This window comes from Paroedura picta, chromosome 15 (assembly GCF_049243985.1).
Source record: "Paroedura picta isolate Pp20150507F chromosome 15, Ppicta_v3.0, whole genome shotgun sequence".
NCBI classification, from domain to species: domain Eukaryota; kingdom Metazoa; phylum Chordata; class Lepidosauria; order Squamata; family Gekkonidae; genus Paroedura; species Paroedura picta.
Window position 1 is genome coordinate 18,035,111 of NC_135383.1, and position 19,576 is coordinate 18,054,686.

The window sequence follows — 19,576 nt, forward strand, 5'->3', positions numbered from 1 at the left end:
TCAGATCTTGCCTTTGAGAAAAAGGGAGGCTGGAGAGCAGGGGGCCATGCAGGAGATGAGGCCAGCGTCTCTCTCTGTATGTGTGTGTGTGTGGGGGGGGGGGGAATTCCCTGGGAATGCTGAGCCGACCAGCAGACAGTTTGCCGGCCCTTGGGTGTTTGGCTTCCTTGGATGCCAGCTGCCTTTGCGGACCTGAAGTATCAGATGCCGAGGTTCCTTTGCGTCGCCCTGCCTGTTAGGGCGCCAGCTGGCCCTCTTGACTTAACCCGGGTGCCCTTCATCTTACTGTCAAGTGTTAGTGGGTGCTAGCAGGCAGGATGGGGACCTCTGACCATGCCCCCTCTCGTCCTCCTAGTTCCATGGATGACTTTCAGCAGGGGGAGTCAGAGGAAGTGAACCCGTGGCTTCGAAGCCGTGTGGCCCCACATGTGGGTGCCCCCCTCCTTGTCCTTCAAGACTGATAATATCAAGCCAGGCTGGGTTGGATGAGGGGGCCCAAGAAGTAAAAAAAAACAAGCCCCTCTCTGCGCAAGGATGTGGTTTTGGCTGCTCTGGAAGAGGATGTTGTGATCCAGATCACTGAAGGAACTAATGCCCTGTAGCCGACATACCATCCTTGGGTTATGGTGCTGGAGGGTCTGGGGGCCGTCCTGGAGGGGACTGACCATTTAGATCAGCCTTTCTCTGCCTTTTTACCTTTTTACCACTGAGAAACCCTGAACCATTCTTCAGGCTTTGAAAAACCCCAGAAGTGGCACCATCATGCAGAATATGGTTGGGAATCATAGGTGGGTATACACCCACCCGGGGCCCCTCCCCTTTCCACACCTCCAGGCCCATCATTGGCCATTTTTTGGGGGGGGGGGCTGGCAGGTCAATATGACCATAGATGGTCATAAGGTAAAGGTAAAGGTATCCCCTGTGCAAGCACCGAGTCATGTCTGACCCTTGGGGTGACGCCCTCCAGCGTTTTCATGGCAGACTCAATATGGAGTGGTTTGCCAGTGCCTTCCCCAGTCATTACCGTTTACCCCCCCAGCAAGCAAGCTGGGTACTCATTTTACCGACCTCGGAAGGATGGAAGGCTGAGTCAACCTTGAGCCGGCTGCTGGGATTGAACTCCCAGCCTCATGGGCAAAGCTTTCAGACAGCTGCCTTACCACTCTGCGCCACAAGAGGCTCATAGATGGTCATATCACCAAATAAATTTTAAAAATATATATGCAATTAATTCTCACCCATTCAGGAAATCCTTCCAGGGCTGTCAAGAAACTCTATGCTTTCATGAAACCCTGTTTAAGGAAGTGTGGCCTAGATCCCTTGCAGTCCAGATTCAGGACTGGGCTTAGGACAGGATCAACTTTCTCCCCTTCACTGGTGATCTTTGGTGAGAGTCGTGTGGACTGTCTTCTAGGTAGACTCTGCATTCTATGAACAGAGACAGGAAAAGCTCTAAAACTGGTTGTTTAACCAGAAAGAGAGCAATAGAAGAAGAGCTGGATTTTTCGTACCCTCCTTTTTATTACACGCAGGAGCCTCGGGGCGGCTTACAGTCACCTTCCTTCTGAAGTAGGTGGGGCTGAAAGAGCTCTAAGAGAACTACTCTGTGAGAACATCTCTGAGAGAACTGTGACTAGTCCAAGGGCACCCAGCTGGGTACATGTGGAGGAGGAGTGGCAAATCAAAACCAGCTCCCCAGATTAGAGGCCGCCAATCTTAACCACGACACCACGCTGAACAGAAAGTTATAGCTGTTTGATATTTATTAAGAACAAATGACGTTTAAGTGGAGCAGCTGCATGTTTCCACTCGCCTCCTGTGGTGAAATCCAGTTCTGACAACCAAGTTATCAAGTGATAGACGAGCTTGTGGGCTCCTCTCTTGCTCATATACTTGCACCTGGCTTGGCAGCACAAGCCACAAATGACTAAGGGACTCCCTCTTGTCCGTGTGGTGAAGGACAATGTGGAGAAGTTCCACGCTAGCTTATACCCAGAGTTAAACTTTGTGGGTCTTCAAGGAGCCCCTGGACTCAAACTTTGTTCTGTTGCTTGCCACCTACCTGAATCAGTCTAGATCAGCCTTTCCCAACTTTTTTACCCTTGAGAAACCTCTGAAACATTCTTCAGGCTTCAAGAAGCAGATCTGTGGACATGCCCACCTGGACCCCTCCCTTTCCTGCCCTCTCCAGGCCCATCATTGGCCATTTTGGGAGGGGGAGCCAGGATGACATGTCCATGAGAGCCAGTTTGGTGTAGTGGTTAGGAGTGCGGACTTCTAATCTGGCATGCCGGGTTCGATTTTGGGCTTGCCACGGCACGGATAAAACTGTCCTGACCAAGCAGTGATATCAGGGCTCTCTCAGCCTCACCCATCTCACAGGGTGTCTGTTGTGGGGAGAGAAAAGGGAAGGCGACTGTAAGCCGCTTTGAGCCTCCTTCGGGTAGAGAAAAGCGGCATCCAAGAACAAACTCTCCTCCTTCAGTAATTTCAGGGCTCTCTCAGCCTCACCTCCCTCACAGGGTGTCTGTTGTGGTAGACACCTTGAGACTCCTTCGGGTAGAGAGAAGTGACATATAAGAACCAACTCTTCTTCTTCTTCATATATGGTCATATCTCCTGATAGAGGTTTAACAAATTTTAAAAATATATTAAAAATGAATTAACTCCCACCCATTCTGGAAACCCCTCCATGGCTGCCAAGAAACTGCAGGGTTTTACAAAACCCTTTTTGAGAAAACCTGATCTACGTGGCTTTGGGGAAGCCTTGATTCTCCCCCTGTCTATAATTTGAGGGTGAACTCTGGGCTATTGAAAGGGTTACGTGCAATATATTTTTTCATCTGGAAAAGGTGATGTACCGATACTGCTGTTCTACTGCCTGTTAGTTTTGAGGGGTGTTAATTATGATCAGGTATCGGAGGAGTTTTGGTTAGGAGAGTAGTGTTAACTTTGAAGTGTGAAGTTCAGGATTTTGGAGAGCCAGCATGCAGTGGTGGTTAGGAGCTGCAGCTTCTAATCTGACAACCTGGATTTGATTCCCTGCTCCTCCACATGCAGCCAGCTGGGTGACCTTGGGCTAGTCACACCCCTGATAGTTCTGTTCTCACCGAGCAGTAATATCAGGACTCTCTCAGAATGTCTTACCTCACAGGGTGTCTGTTGTGGGGAGAGGAAGGAAAGGTGATTGTAAGTTGCTTTGAGATTCCTTCTGGTAGAGAAAAGCAGGGTATAAAAATGAACTCTTCCTATTCCTCTTCCTCTTGGTGACCATTTAGGGGATATGTATCTTTAAAGCATAGTGATGGGGATACATACATGGGGGTGGGGGTTACTAATGCAGGATGACACCCTCCCCCAACTGACAATTGTTTATAAAAATTCATTTAATAAAAACATTCACATAGCCCGCCTTTCCTTTTTGTTCAAGGCAGGTTGTCACCGTTGTAGAAACGTCCCGGCCTAAAACCAAAGCTCAAATACCACGGCCCAAATCTATCTTCTCCTTAAAAGACGCCAGCCATTCAGTCTCTCCCCAAAGCCCTGGCCAACAGGCAGGCCTTGCAGTACCTTCTGAAGGATCTCCCCCTTTACACCTCTTTCGGAAGCCCATTTCACAGTGCCGGAGCCGTGATGGGAAAGGCCTGGGACCTGGTCAGTAGCAGACGGGCCACCCCCCAATGGTGAGATAGCCAACAAAGAAGAACCTCTGCTTTTTACTGCACAAAGGAGTTTCAAAGCATCTTACAAACCCATTTCCTCTCCCTGCAACAGACACCCTGTGAGGGAGTTTGGGGCTTAGAGAGCTCTGCAAGAACAGCTCTGTGAGAACAGCTCTACAAGAAGAAGAGTTGGTTCTTATCCTCCACTTTTCTCTACCCGAAGGAGTCTCAAAGCGGATGACAATTGCTTTCCCTTTCTTCTCCCCTGTGAGGTGGGTGAGGCTGAGAGAGCCCTGATATTATTCCTGCTCTGCCAGAACAGCTTCATCAGGGCTGTGGGGAGCCCAAGGTCACCCAGCTGGCTGCATGTGGGGGAGCGCAGAATCAAATCTGCACTCCTAACCACTGCACCGAGAACAGTGACTGGCCCAAGGTCCCCCAGCTGGCTGCAGGTGGAGGAGGAGTGGGGAACCTAACCCAGTTCTCCAGATTAGAGGCCGCTGCTCTTAACCACCACTCCAAGGTGACTCTCAGCTGACATCCATAGTTGGTGCGCATAGGGAAGCAGGCGGTTACACCTGGTTCTGGGAAGAAGTCACTTCCCAAATGGATGTAACAGGCTTGGACGTAGAGCTCCTGCGCTTCGTTGTGCCCATTTCCAGTTCTCCTCTGGCTCCTCGGCCAGCCTTCCTGCACCTTCTGCTGGCCCAGGAGGCATTCGGGCGAGCGGGGAGGGGGGACACCTCCCAGACTGGCAGGCTGAGAGCATCCAACGAGGGCAGCCTCCGTGCTTCCACGCTTGGCTAGCGCACTGACATATTGGGGTTGATGGCTCCTGGAGTTCGAGTTTCCTTTGGCTAAATGTCGGGGAGGGGAAGGGGGTGGGGGTGGGGGTGGGGGTGGGAGAGCCAGGCGGGCGCTTAACCCCGTCCTTCCCGGCTGCCAGGTCTAATTCCTGCCCGTCTCATGCCAGCCACATGGTGCGCGTGAAAAGAACCGTTGGTGACTTCACTGACCAGCGCATCACGTCAGCATGGTGCTCTGGTTAGAGCCGTCTTTTTCAACCTTTTGACTGTGGAGGAAGCCCTGAAACAGTTTTCAGGCTTCGAGGGGTCCCGGAAGTGGTGGCAGGTCCCTTAGGAGAAGTGGGCGCGGAAGTAAGATGTGGGAGCCAGTCAACTGATCGATCATTTACCGTTTCCATTGTGGAGAAATTCAGGTGGGTAGCCATGTTGGTCTGAAGTAGCACAACCAAATCTGAGTCCCCTGGCCCCTTTAAGACCAGCAAAGATTCATGCAAGGCGTTTGAGTGAATGCACTCTTCCTCAGACAATGGAACAAGGATCATAAGAGTCTAGATATGAGGAGAAAATAAATTAGTAGCCAATTAGTAAACAGCATTATAAGTCCAAATATGCAGTATGATATTTCTTTGCTAGAAAAGCTGTCCTTTGGGTTCAATTGTTGTGCATATATTTTTGTGGCCTGTGCTCCATACATTGATGCAAAACCTTTTTGATGCTGTCTTTTCTGGTAGCTGCTGCCACAGGTAGCTTCTGGGGCAGTGAGTCCCACAGGTAAATTACTCCCCAGAATTAATGCCTTGGAGCAAGTACAGTGGTGTGAACTATTTCCCCCCCCCTCCAAAAAAAGAGCATCATGGGATGTGATGGGATCAGTTTGGGTTGACTTTGGGTCCCATCACCAGTAGCAGAGCCTCCATGTGTGGAGGTAGGCTACCCCAGCTGTTGGGGATAAGCAAGGGCTGTAACATCCAGAATTTAGGATTTCTTGGAGGACAGTGCCATGTGAAAACTCGGACTTGTCCACAAGACACATTGTCAGAAGGAGAAGAGCTATTTTTTTATATCCCACTTTTTACTGCCCGAAGGAGTCTTAAATCGGCTTAAAATCAGCTTCCTCTCCTCTCCCCTGTGAAGTAGGTGGGGCTGAGAGAGCTCGCAGAGAACTGAAAAATAGCTCTAGGAGAACTGTGACTAGCCCGAGATCATCCAAGCTGAGTGGGGGAATTAAGCCCGGTTCTCCAGATTAGAGGCTGCTGCTCTTAACCATCACACTAGTCCTCATGGGGCCCACAGGAAAGGGAATCCGTGGCTGAGCGGATGAGATACTTGGGACTGCAGGAGAGTGGAGATTTTCTGGAAGGGCCAGCACACAAGGGTTCTTCTTCTGACGCCCCTTTTTATTCAGAACGGCATGACTGGGAAGAATTCAGTGCCGAGCCCTTCTGGTATTTGGGCAGAATAGGGGTTTGAGATCTTTAATTCTGCCAATGGCCACATGCACTCAACGAAGAAAGCCACAGTCTGTCTCCCGTCCCAGCGCATCACTTTGAGCCGCATGGTGGCCAAATGTGGCAGCTGAGAACTCTCCGATGGACCTACCTCGCAGGGTTGTGGTGAGGAGAAGATAGAGGAGAGGTGAAGGATGAAAGCCACTTTGGACCCCCATTGAGGAGAAAGGCGGGATGTTAAATAAACGAGTAACCACACTTGCCCTTCCCATCCCTTTCTGGCTGTCTGGGGAGGGACGGTGTGCGCCGTCACTGCTGGCCTCTCCTGCCCCTGAGCCAAGAGGAGTGTCTGGGAGGTTCTGCCTTCCTGCTGCTCCAGACATTTGCCACAGGGGGGCTGAGACTGTCCCCTCCCCACGTGTGGGGCCGCGCTGTGGCGGAGGTGGGGAGGCTGGCTGTGCGCGCCCCATTGGTAGGCAGTGGCGGTGCCCTTCCCAGCAGGCGCTCCCTTTGGAAGTAAGTTGCCTCTCCGGCAGCGCCAGGCTCACCAGCAATTCCAGCGCCACCCCTGACGCCGCCTCGGATGCGCCTGCGAGAGAGCCCAGAGACCGCCGTTCTTCCCGCTGCTCCCTTCTGGATCGTCAGCATCCCTCCCCAAATCCCTCCCTGCACCTGTACTTTCCCCGCTGCTCTTTCCCGGGTTCCAAATTGCCTTCTTTACCCATCGTTCTCCCCCCCCCACGCCCTTCCTCCCCCCTCCCCAACCTCTCCCCGCCGCCGCCGCCTTTGTTTTGAGATGAGCTTCTCTCGGAAGGTTTGACGGCTGCCGCCACTCGGAAGGATGGAACCACTCAGCCAGCGTGGCCTGCCTCGCCTCTCCTGGATCGACACCCTCTATAGCAGTACGTGCTTTCTGGGATCTTTATTTGGGGTGCTGGAGGAGGGGGAGGAGGAAGAGCGGTGCTCCCTTTTCCTACCCGCCAGGTTGGAACCCCCAGGCATCCGCAGGCGGGCTGGTTGGGGATGAGGTTGGCGCTGAGGCTCCCGGTCTCTCCCTGCTGTATGGGTGCAAAAGTCCTGCTCCCCCCTCGCCGATTCTTGTTTTTCGTTCGCAAGGGCCCCCTAAGGAGAGGGAGGGGTGGTGTCACCCCGACCGATCTCTGCTTACGGGAGTCAGGAGCAGGTTACATAAACCTTGTGATGCTCTCTGCAAAACTGCCTTCACCCATGTCGCCAAGACAACAGGCAGCGCCAGGGGGAACGTATAGTGGCTGTGTGGGGTTTTTTTTGGGGGGGGGGCTGGAATTGTCCACTGGGGGGAGAATCCCCTCTCCCCAAATCAGGCTTTGCTCCTGCCTAAAATGCAGCTCCCTCTCCCTTTCCTGTACTTTGACTTGGCACGGAAATGGGTTAATGAATTTTCCTCTCTGGCTCTGGTTCACTCCCAACACCACCACCCCTGCCACCACTACGGCTTGGCCTGGGGGGGGGATCCTAAAGCATGAGGTGGCGGACAGGACTGGCAGCAGGTGTTGAGCTCTGCACAGCAGGCTGAGACACCCCCTTCCCAATCTGCTGGCATCTTCTCTGCCTCGGGAGATTCGGTCTTTTCTGTGAGCCCCCCCATTTGTGTTTTTGTGTGATGTGGCATGGGGTGGTGAAGCAGCCCTTGTGGCAGAGGGGTTAGGTTGATATTTGGAGGGTGTCAACTTCAGGGAAGCCCCCCCCCCCGCATTTAATTGGGATCCCACCAATGTTGGCACCTGCATTGTGCATTGGGATTCTGGGATGCTTTGACAGCCCTGCAGGGGACCAGATGCTCCCATCCCACTTAGCGGAGAGGAGATACAGAGAGGGGTTCACTGGATGCAGCTTGGAGCCCGGCCTTCTGCCGCTTCTGTTGGCTCTGGTTGGGAAAACAGAATGCTTATAACTCTGGCAGCCAGTGCAGAAATTCCCCCTGAGAAGCCACAAGTGTTTAGGAGGAGGAAGGGGCTCCAGAGCTGTTCAGCAGGAAAGCCAGCCCCATCTCTGTTTCTGCCATCCCCAAATGGCTCTCTCGTCTCTCCCCCTCCCCACCAAATTAGGACTAAAGATTTGGTTTAAAAAGATCTGAAGCAGTCTGCTTGTGGACTTCCATCACTTGATTCACGAGCTGGCGAGGGGAAGTGCGTGAATGCGTGCAAGGGTTTTTTAAATTATTATTATATTTTGATTTTCTTGTACGTGAAGGTTTTGGAATTCAGTCCTCATACGGAGACAAGAAGCAGCTGGTACAATGCGGGCTCAGTGTTCTTAAGGCGCATCGGTGCAGTCTGCTTTAGTCAGGCAGTGCCCACCTTAGAGCACGCGTTTGTCGTTCTGGGTTCTGCGTCGTGAAATCCTTTTGGTTTCGTGCATGCTGGGCTTCACGGGCGATGGTGAGAGGTCTGAGCTATTCCCTCGCTCCACAACTGAGCCAGGGCCGAAAGGGAGGGGAACTCTTGGTGGTGGGGGGAAGCACTGTCAAGCCAGAGCTGACTAATGGTCACCCTGTGAGGGTTTCTGGGCAGCAGAGGTGGTTTAGCATTGCCTTCCTCTGCAGAGCAACCCGCGGTTTCTAACCCAGGTACTAACCAAGGCTGAGCCTGCTTAGCATCCAAGGATCTGACAAGGTCGGGCTGTCCAGATCAGAACAGGAGAACACTTAAAAAAAACAAACCTATGGTGACTCATGATGACCGGCAGGAGTGGCCAAACGGTGGCTCTCCAGATGTCCATGGACTAAAATTCCCATGAGCCCCAGCCAATTGGCTATGGTGGCAAGGGCTCATGGGAATTGTAGTCCTTGAGCATCAGGAAAGCTACCGTTTGGCCACCCCTGGAGTTTCAAGGCAAGAGACGTTCAGTTGGTTCGCCGTTGCCTGCCTCCTTGCTTGGACCTCGGGATTCCTTGATGGTCTCCCATCCAAGTACAAGCCAGAACCAACCTTGCTTAGCTTTCAAGATCTGACACAATCAGACTAGCCTGGGCTAACCATGCCCTTCATTAATTTGAAGCAGGCCCAATGTTAACCACTGATTTGGGTCAGAACAACAATGGAACCCCCCTTCCCATGTAAACGTCTGATTCTGTGATTTCCAAACTCTTGTGGATGCTGATTTTGGCAGGGAGGTTTAAATCAACACCTTTTGCTTTTGGAATGTTAAGTTCCAAGACCGGCCTTCTGGAAATGCAAGAGATCTTTTCGTGGATGCAAGAGCAACCCTTTTCTCGAGCGTCTGCGCTTATTTCTCCTTTGGGAGTGCTCAAGGAGAGAGAATTTTCTCCGGTGGGTGCACCTTGGGGTCTGTTCTACATTGGCAGAATTATAACTGGGGTCATTAATCCTGTTACAGTTTTTTTTTTCAAAAACCCACATTTTGCTGGACTGGGGTTGTTCGGGAGACCACTCTCTTCTGATGAGAACCAGCATGGTATAGTGGGAACTCTAATCTGGAGAACCGGGTTTGATTCCCCACTCTTCCTCATGCAGCCAGCTGGGTAGCCTCGGGCTAGTCACAGCACTGATAAAGCTGTTCTGATCCAGCAGGAATATCAGGGCTCTCTCAGACTCACCTCCATCACAGGGGAGAGGGAAGGGAAGGTGATTTTTAGCCGTTTTGAGCCTCCTTTTTTTTGAGAAAAAGCGGCATATAAGAACCAACTCTTCTTCTTCATACTGGCTCCTCCTCCTAGAGCTGTTCTTGCACAGCAGTTCTCTCAGTGTTCCCTCAGCTCCATCTACCACCAAGAGTGTCTGTTCTGGGGGAAAAAGGGAAAGATATTTGTAAGCTGCTTTGGGACTTCTTCAGGTAGTGAAAAGTGGAGTATAAAGAAATCCACTCTTCTTCCTCTGCCGCAGGCTCATGGAATAGCCCAATCCCATCCTAGTTTCAAGCAACTAGGCAGGAGAGCTTTACAGATCTTTAAGAATCGGCTACTATACCAAGACCTCTCCGTTCCTGTGGAAGCTGGGCCGTTCTGTGTACTCTTGAGAGCCGCAGGCTGCAGCAGTGCCCTGGCCTGTATTGCCAGCTAGCGTCTTGAGCTTCTTCCCCTCCAGCCTGGTCCCTTGATGTGGTGGGGGAAAGTTGAATGCAAAACTGGTGCTATTTTGTTGCTTGGAGCGTGAACCAAGCAGCTGTCAGGTCAGGCCTTTCTCAGCCCACCTGGCTGTTGTCTCCCATTGACAGAATGACCTGAGAAAGTCCTTTCTCTTCTTGGGGCAGTTGGCAGCTGTGGCCAGTCTGAGCCAGCAACACTGGGCAAATTCGGCAGGCCAGTGAGCTAATTTGGTCTAGGCCAGGGATGACCAAACAGTGGCTCTCCAGAAGTCCATGGACTACAATTCCCATGAACCCCAGGGGCTCGTGGGAATTGTAGTCCATGGACCTCTGGAGAGCCACTGTTTGGCCACCCCTGGTCTAGGGCTGCTTAATTTCTTCAAGGATTGCTGCGATGATTTATAAAATTGTATTGTGATTTAAGTATTACCCCGTGCTGTGGGTGGGTGGCATTAACCAGCTAGGTTTGAAAATTCTTCTGGAATAATTTTAATCCCACAGTTTCAGGTTATAGAAACCAAACTGCCTGATATTATAAGTGTGGCATATACAAGCAGCAGGAGTAAAAGCACCTGCAACTTGGTGGTGTTGCAGCACAGCAATATCTGTGTCAGCTTCCCTGATTCAGTGGGGAAAACCCTGCGAGGTAGGCCACTAAGACTTTTCTCATCCTGCCGAGGGCGATGCTGCAACTGAAATACATTTGTTCCTGGCAACTTTCTTCTTGCAAAATTCTGAAGTTGGAATTCTGAACTACCAGGAAGCTGAGATGTAGAAGTCCTGTGGCATTTGAGTGAAACCCTATCTTGACTGCAGAATGGGGCAAATACAGAAGTAGAAAAGAGAGCTATGGAACTGTGTGTGTGTGTGTGTGTGCGCACAGGAATTGTAACTAGGGCCACCAAGCTCCTCCAAAATTGCTCTCTAGACTCATGAGCGGGGCAACATTGGTGGTGGAACAGGCCGTCAGGCTGCAGCCGAGTTACGGTGGCCTCATAGGATTTTTAAGGCATTCGGCATTCGGAAGTAATTTGCCACTGTGTGCTTCTACAAGCAGAACTCTTGGTGGTTTGCCCTCCAAGCGCTAACCAGGGCCTGCCCTGCTTACCTTCTGAGGCCTAACCAAGGGGAAAAAAAACACTGAATTGTGGTTTTCAAATAAACTGTGGTAAGTGTGACTGTTTATTCAAAACAATGGCTGAAAAACACTCCGTCTGAACTGGTTTCTCGATGCCAGTGTCTGTATTAAATGTATAACATGTAAAACAGGTCGAATATAAACAAAATCCAAAACCTAACCCCCCCAAAAATTATAATTTGGTATTCCATTTAGAGTTTGCTTAAATAATAACCTTTTATAAAAAACTACAAAAATTTCAATAATAGGTTCAACTTTCCTTGCAAGATTGTTGTTAGGCTTTCCTTGCAGGGTTGTTGTAAAACTTTGAGCTCTGCAATATATATGAAACTAGGTTCTTTTATTCATATACTTCTTACTATCAAATTCTGCCTTTCTGCTTACGAGGGCTGGGAGAATGTTTCTTTAAAAAGAAACACAGACTGTCCACCAAGATATTCCTCAAGGGGAGGACTGTGGCTCACTGGTAGAGCCTCTGTTTGGCATGTAGAAGGTCCCAGGTTCAATCCTGGCACCTCCAGTTAAAAACATCAGTTAGTAGATATTGCGAAATTCCTCAGCCTGCGATCCTGGAGGGCTGCTTCCAGTCTGAGTAGTAAATACTGCCCTTGATGAACAGATGGTCTGGTCCAATATAAGGCAGCTTCCGGTGTACGCAAGAGGTAATACTTCTTCCTAATCAGAGCTGAGATATTTTGTTCTAAGAAACTTTCTTTTTTTTTTTAATTATTTTTTTTTTATTTATAAAAACTTTCATTTTGAGAAATGCTGAGGCTGAATATTGGCTGAATGTATACCAGGTCTTTGAGGACTTATTTAACATCAGAGGATGTTAACATCAAAGAATGTCAAGTCTTTGCTGTTGGGAGTGAATAACCCGAATTCTCCAAAGCCGCCAGAAGTCACCCCGTCAACAGGGCAGTTACCCAATAATGTCACATTTGACACATGCCAGAAATTTAATGGGCTGAAAGATGCTGGCATGCCTTTGGATTTCAACACTTCATCTCTTTCCCCCTCCAGGTTTGGTGACCTTTCATAGATTTTGAGTAAAAAATGTGAATGTTTGCTGGTGTTCTTTTCGAACTTTGCTTCCGGCCTTTCAGGGGTCAAAATCAGAAAGGGTGCAAGGGTCAATTCATGGTCTGGCCTCGTCCCTCCCCTTAGATCCAGTAAGATGATGACGAAGAGTGGATTTTTATACCCTGTTTTTCTCTCCCGTAAGGAGTCTCGAAGAAGTAGTCATTCGGAAGATATAGCATCTTTAAGACCAACAAAGATTTATTCATGGCGTGAGCTTTCCAGTGCATGCACTCTTCCTCAGGGTTTTTAGTCTGAGGAAGAGAACCTACACTCAAAACCTCACGCCTTGAATAAACTTTTATTGGTCTTAAAAGTTCTACTGGCCTCTATTTTTGTTGTGCTACTTCAGACCAACATGGCTACCTACTTGAGTCAGGAGATATGTTCTCTTTTCTTGGTTTTCAGAATATGGTAACCCTGCAGGAGCTTGTAAAGATAGTTTTGGCACCGGTGTTCCTCAGCAATGCTGACAAGACCCTTGTTGTAGAAACTTAGACCAGAAAATTGGGTCCTCATTAGCTGGTCAAGGCGTGTAGCAGTTTGGTTAGGGCAGTGGTTCTCAATCTTCCTGATGCCGCGACCCTTTAATATAGTTCCTCATGTTGTGTTGACCCCCAACCATAAGATTATGCAAGTGTTCTTTCACAGAAATTAAACCCAAACTGGTCAACGGCGTGAAGATCCATTGTTCAGGATTGTATAGAAATTGGGTTTTTTTCTGGGGTTTCTCAGTTCAGTTCTGGCTCTTGTCCCACCATGCCCATCTTGCTGTTTTCCGCTGCTCCAGACAGACGAATGCTTTCTTGATCTACCCCACAAGGCTGTTGTGTGGATGGCACCCCCCCCCCGGCTGAGCTGCTTGCCCTGCCGCAACCGAAAGGATTGTTCGACCCCCAAAGGGGTCCCGACCTACAGGTTGAGAACCACTGGGTTGGGGCATCTCACTTACTGAGAGAACTTCTATCAGCTGTTCCTTCATGTAAAAGGCCATCTGCAGAGAGGAACGGCTTGTAGCCAATTCTACGCCTCTATAGAAGCAGCCCTTTGTTGGCAGGTCTTTGTTTGGGACCAACTTGGAACCAACGCGTTCTTGGATGATCAGAACATGGAGAGTTGTATTTTATACTCCGCTATCCTAAGGAATCTCAAAGCGGTTGACAATGAGAATGCTCTGCGAACCATGACTGACCCAAGGTTCACACGGAGGAGTGGAGAATCAAACTTGGCTCTCCAGGTTTGAGTCTGCCTTTCTTCACCATCACACCACACTGGCTCTCCCTGAAACTGGGAAAGCTACCTGCTTAGAACATTTATTGACCACTATTTCAAGGGACTGAAAGCAGCTCACAACATTGGTAAATGCAACAAAAACACAATAGAATCTGAGGTCCGGCTCATTCTTGTGACTTATGGGTGAAGAGGCAGGAATTCTTAAGTTCACATCTCTGGCCAGATTTTTATAAACCAAGCTGAAATTTCTCTGCAGTGATGTTCCTTGCACTCAGCCTCCTCCACAGCAGTTCCTAAGCCAAGAGAGCATCTTTACTCATGTGCATCTTCCTACTCCTTAAGAAGCAGCAAGGAGCCCCAAACAGGCATCCAGTGGAGCAGAGGCTTTTCTGTAACTGCCCCATATAATAGAATTCCTTTCCTTGCTAGTCTTTAAGGAGACAGGTAGACTCTTCTCAGGGCTAGCCAGACTTTCGGTCTGTTTTGTTTCTATGTCAAGTCATAGAATTTTTGGCTGGATATATTTGCCCTATCCTTACATGAGGTTAGGATGCTGGCTCTTAGAAGGAGCTTTCTTTGTTGTGGCTCTGAAAATCTGGAGTTGGGGAGAGGCCATGGCTCAGTGGTAGAGCTTCTGCTTGGCATACAGAAGGTCCAAGGTTCAATCCCCAGCATTCTTCAGCTCAAAGGGTCAGATGGTAGCTCGGTTGCTGCGAGTCTAGGTAAACAGTACTGACCTTGATGGACAATTATCTGGTTCAGGGTAAGGCAGCTTCATATATGTCAATGGAATTGCCCATCCCAAGGAGGGAAGAAAATCCAGATCTCTACTCAGGGCCTCCAACAGCTGTGAAGGATTTTTCTTTTTGGTGTTGAGGACAGCAACTTTTGTGGCTAAGTTCCATGATTTTATTATTTTTGTGGCTCTGCTGTTGTTGTTGCTAACGGAGCTTTTAAGGACCTAAGACCACTCTGCTGATGCTGGGTCAGGCCCACGGAGCAGCATTCTGTCACTCATGAAGGCTGACCTAAGGCCCAGAAGAAAGGGGCACTGTGTCCTTTGCTGTTGCCTTGGGAGGGTGCTTTCTAAAGGGCGGACTGCCTCTAAATGAGAAGATTTCTATTTCTAACATTCATGGCTAATAACATCAGAAGACTCCTGCTGGATAACAGAGACGGCCTACAGTCCAGCGTCCTTTTCCCTACAGTGGTCAGAAGGGTCATCAACAGGGACACGGCATCCAAAGAGCCAACTTGGTGTAGTGGTTAGGAACAGGGGCCTTTAATCTGGAATTGATTCCCCCCTTTTCACCAGCTAGGTGACCTTGGGCCAGTCTCAGTTCTGTCAGAGCTCTCGCAGCCCCACCTACCTCCCAGGGTGTCTGTTGTGGGGAGAGGAAGGGAAGGTGACTGTGAGCTGCTTTGAACCTTTAAAAAACGGGGTATAAAAACTTCCTTCTCTTCCAGCTGTTGTTGCTCCAGGGCAATTGGCAGCCTTTGAACCTTGAATCCATTTTTGGAAGAGCCGCCAATAAATTTACGTTAGAAGAATTAAATAAAAATGAAAAATTGGTCTGTCAGCCAGGAGAGGCAAGGAACCCTTTTGCCATTTCGTCTCTTGTCTCCTCTGGTCTGCCCTGTTGCCTTGGAGTTGTTCTTGGCTCAAAGCCTGTGGGAATTTCCTTCTCCAAAGGGCTGGCGTGTGCTCCGTGCTGTCACTTGTTTGCCTTTCTTTCCTCTGGTTTCTGTGTCAACTTCCTTTACTTCTTTTCTTCTTCTTTTCTGGGGAGTTATCGATCCATCTGGGTTTGACACTTAGTCTGGGTTCTGAAGAACAGTGCCAGGCACTGCTAGAGACAGGGTGCGTGGCACCAGGAAAGAGAGCGTGGCATGCACCAAGAGGCTGTGTACTTGGACCGTTGTGGTGCAGCAGAAAAGAGGAGACGCTTATGTGTGTTGATTTGTTCTTCTTTGGTGTGTTTCACATGCTCTGTGATGCCTGACATCCCTGTACCTTTAGCATGCCAAATTGGAAAACTGCCATCATCGTGCATGAGGCACAGAGAAGGGTGTGTGTCCCCCCCCCCAACGCTTGGATTAAGGCCACCTTGTACAGTGAGCAGGGGACAGAATTAACAAAGAGATCTGTTTCTCTAGGGCCAAACAACGTGTGACTTCAGGGGATCTATAGAACTTAGTTGCAAAGTCAGCCACGGATGGGGGTGGGGGAGTGGGGTATTGACTGGTTCCATGACGCTGGTGAAGGAAGAGTGGATTCTTCCCCCCTCGCACGGCTTGCCCACTTGGCAGACAGGGAAGCTCAAGGGGCCCTGGAGCTAGCCTAGCTGAGTGACCCCCATGGCACTGTAAGCCAGAACTATCCAGCCAGTCCTGGGCCCATTCCATACCTGCTTTTGCAGCTGGATTTTCTTGTACAAAACAGGAAAATCTACTTCAAAATACCACTGTTGTCCTTGTAGGTTAGCGGCAATGGCTACCAGGGTGATTGACCGGGCTTGGCTGTGCAAGGTCTGGCTGCCAGTGGCTACCAATGACCTACCCTAGGAATTTACCTGGCCAGTCTGCCCTTGCCCCTCCTTGGCTATTAGGAGTCTCAGGTTGGAAAGAAAGATGCATACTGTGCTTATCTGCCCCTTCCCCAACAGAGGACATCTTCAGTCGGAGAAATGGTGAAGGAGAAGAGCTAGAAGACACACACACACACCCTTCACAACACAGGAAGCTGCCTTGTACTGAACTGAACGTCGGTCCTTCAGTTTTTGTGTTGTCCACTCAGACTGGCAGTAGCTTGCCAGGGTCTTCTGTAGGGATATCTTTCACAGCGTCTACTACCAGAGCCTTTTAACTGAGCCAGGGTGGCAGAGCAGAATGTGTAGGGAATGCCTGCTGGGTTTTAATGCCCACTTCTGCCATGGAAGCTTGCTGGATGACCATGGGCTCGTCACAATCTCTCATCACGGTCTATCTCACAGGGTTGTTGTGGCAAAAGGAAGGGAGAACAATATTATAAGCCCGAGTCCCAACTGGGAAAGAAAGCAGGATATAAATAAGATGAGGAGTTGGTTTTTATACCTCGCTTTTCAATACCCGAAGGAGTCTCAAAGTGGCTTACAATCACCTTCCCTTTCCTCTCCCCACAACAGACACCTTGTGAAGTAGATGATGCTGAGAGGGCCCTTTTATTACTGGGTCAGAACAGCTTTTTGCAATGCTGTGACTAGCCCAAGGTCACCCAGCTGGCTGCATGTGGAGGAGGAGTGGGGAGAAGCGCCACTCTTAACCACTGCAACAAGCTTGAACTGGAGACAGCAGGATTAAACTAGGGACCACCTGTGTGCCAAGCAGACGAACCCATGAAACTGCCTTATATTGAATCAGACTTTTGGTGCCTCAAAGCCAGTCCTGTCTAGTCAGACTGGCTCTCCAGGGTCTCAGGCAGAGGTCTTTCCAATCACCACTGCCAGGTGGATTGAACCTGGAATCTCCTGCACGCCAAGCAGATGCTCCTCCACTGAGCCCCAACACCCTTCTAAGTGTCCCTCCTCACTGTGGCTCATCCTGTGTTACTACAGTGTGTCCCCCCCTTTTCATGTCTGCCTTTTGTAGCCAAATTACACAATGGAGGATTTGATAGATCCTCCCCCAGCACATGTATCAGATACGATCCCAGCAGCAGGTAGGAATGGATCACTCAATTGTTTCCAGTGCTGATATGCAGCAGCAGCATCACACATCTTATGCTGGTCTATGACCGTAATAAAACTAACAACACACATCTTTGGAGGAGGCTGCATGGTGCATCTCATCATGAGTCACTGTGCTCCTGCTAGAAGTGGATAATGATGGCATAGCTCTCTGCCAGGTACAAATGATTCATGCCATTGGTCCAGATGCTAGCATAATGTAGAATTACCAGTCCTTGGAGGCTGTTGCCTGTTGCTTCTCTGCAAGAGACACGAGGCTGAGCTGGCTTCCTTCCCCCAATAATCTGCCCTCAGCAGCAGGGACCCAAGTCGGCTAGTATAAGCACGATCACAACTCAGACAGGTGGTCCGAGATACAGCTCCCCAAACGCTGAATCAATTGAAGGTAAATTCCTGCTGTCTCCCAGGTGTCCATTCATTGTTTCTTACTCAGTGCAGTACCCAGTTAGGGATCTGTGAAGAAGTGTTTTTTTCTCCTTTGGAAGCTGCATTGAGCAAAACCTTCACTTTGTGTTTTTAAAAGTCCTCCCTGGAGAATGGGCAGAAAGGGGGAAGGTCAGTTCAGTTGCTCTCCAGAATTACTTCAACCCACCTTCGTAGAAACGCTAATGGATCAAGGTAATGGGATGGTCAAGCGCCCCCCCCCTTCAAGCAGGGAACAGAGATTAGGTATTAAATATTAGAAAGACTTCAGGAAGGAAGGAATTGGAGATCCCCAGGAAAAATCTCTTTGACCTATCCTTACCTGAAGAAGAAGAATTAGCTTTTATATGACTCTTTATCAAGAGTCTCAAAGCGGCTTACAATTGCCTTCCCTTTCCTCTCCCCACAACAGACACCCTGTGGGGTAGGTGAGGCTGAGGGAGCCCTGATATTGCCGCTCGGTCAGAACAGCTCTAACTGAACCATGACTAGCCCAAAGTCAACCAGCTGGCTGCAGGTGGAGGAGTGGGGAATCAAGCCCGGCTCACCAGAAGCCGCTGTCAGCGGGGTGGGGAAAAGAGAGATGATAAAACTTAGGGGACCAAAATGGAAGCTCTGTTTTGTGCTGAGTCCTTCAGAGTAGACAGAAAACTGAGGTCTGGAGGAGGTGGCCATTAACCATAATATAATCATTTTTATAATTTAATAATTTTTATAGCCCGCACTTCCGAGTTGGCTCAGGGCAGGTAAGAGAATGCTGGCAGGGGCTCATGGGAATTGTAGTCCATGGACATCTGGAAGGCCACAGTTTGCCCACCCCTGGCCTGGAGGAACAACTCTGTCTTGCAGGCTCTCTGGAACTGTTTCAGGTCTTGGGGAGCCCTGACCTCATCAGGGAATGCAGGAGCCAAGACCGAAAAGGCCCTGGCTCTGGTCAAGGCCAGTTTAATTTCCTTTGGCTCAGGGATCCTGAGCAATTGTTGTTCTCTGGATCTGAGTGCTCTTGGAGGGATTACAGCAGAAGAGGCAGTCCTGTCAGTACAGTGGTCCCAGATGATGTGTTGGTCTGGGCAGCTGAAGGAAGCCGCAAGGTAATGGAAACTCTGTAGAGACCTCTAACATCCAAGATAAGGAGCCTGTCCTATACATTAACATCTGGTAGGGTATGTTTAGAGAAAGGGACGGAGGAATTGGGTTTTATATATTTCTTTGGGAACCCTTGCTCTGCCTGGTGTTGTGCTAAAAGTATGCCTGTGAACATTTCTTTTTATAACTTGATGCTGGTAGTGGTTCTCTGTACCACATAGATCTCCTCTGTCTTGGATACACTATTGGAAAAAGAGTACCGGGGGATGCCTGGCAGTTGGCAAGTGGCTATCCACCCCCCAGTGGCACACAAGGTAGTATACTGGTCCTGTGGTGTCTCCTGGTCTGCGCCGACCTGGGAAGGGAAACTGGGAATCCTGATCCTTCCATCAGGCAGTTCCTTACAAAGGTCAGGTGGTGGCAGTGGTTACCTGAGAGAGAAATAAAAGCCTTTCCAGGTGTTGGAAAACCTTGTAGGGCTGGGTGAAGCAGGGCCTGCAGGCCAGAGCAGGCCTGTTCTGCCATAGGAGTCACTGCTCTAAATTCTACACCCCTTGGCTGTTAGGCCTGTGAAAATCAGCACAGATTTCCTGCCACTCTGAGATATGGAGAGTGCCAGCAGGTTCTGGCTGTCTGAAGTTTTAAAAGCTCGACAGACAGGAGCAAGTCAGAGATACCTGTGCTGCCTTGGGGATAGGGGATAGGGAAAAGGAGTGATGCCTTTTGTTGAACTTACAGCAGGGTTTGTGTGTACATAGATGAGTGCAGTAATACTATGGTATGTCAATCAAAAATCCTAAGTCCTGTTTATTATTCAGCCCTTGAAAGCCAAAGGAGAAATTCTCTGTGATGCTGAACAGGATCCTGAGATAACAAAGCCTGCTTCATA

At 49.6% G+C, this 19,576-nt stretch overlaps 1 protein-coding gene across 3 annotated transcripts in view; it reads left to right on the top strand.

Annotated features, from left to right (window-relative positions):
- The window catches only part of ABR (ABR activator of RhoGEF and GTPase), a 131,224-nt gene that overhangs the window by 19,196 nt on the left and 92,452 nt on the right, over positions 1-19,576 (top strand). The window contains exon 1 of one of the 3 annotated variants that reach the window (XM_077311829.1): positions 6,433-6,818. The exons of the other annotated variants lie outside the window; for them this stretch is intronic. Within the exon in view, the coding sequence (XP_077167944.1) occupies positions 6,758-6,818 (61 nt within the window). The 5' untranslated portion in view covers positions 6,433-6,757. Of the gene's footprint in view, positions 1-6,432; positions 6,819-19,576 lie in introns of those variants that run through there. 3 annotated transcript variants of the gene reach the window in all.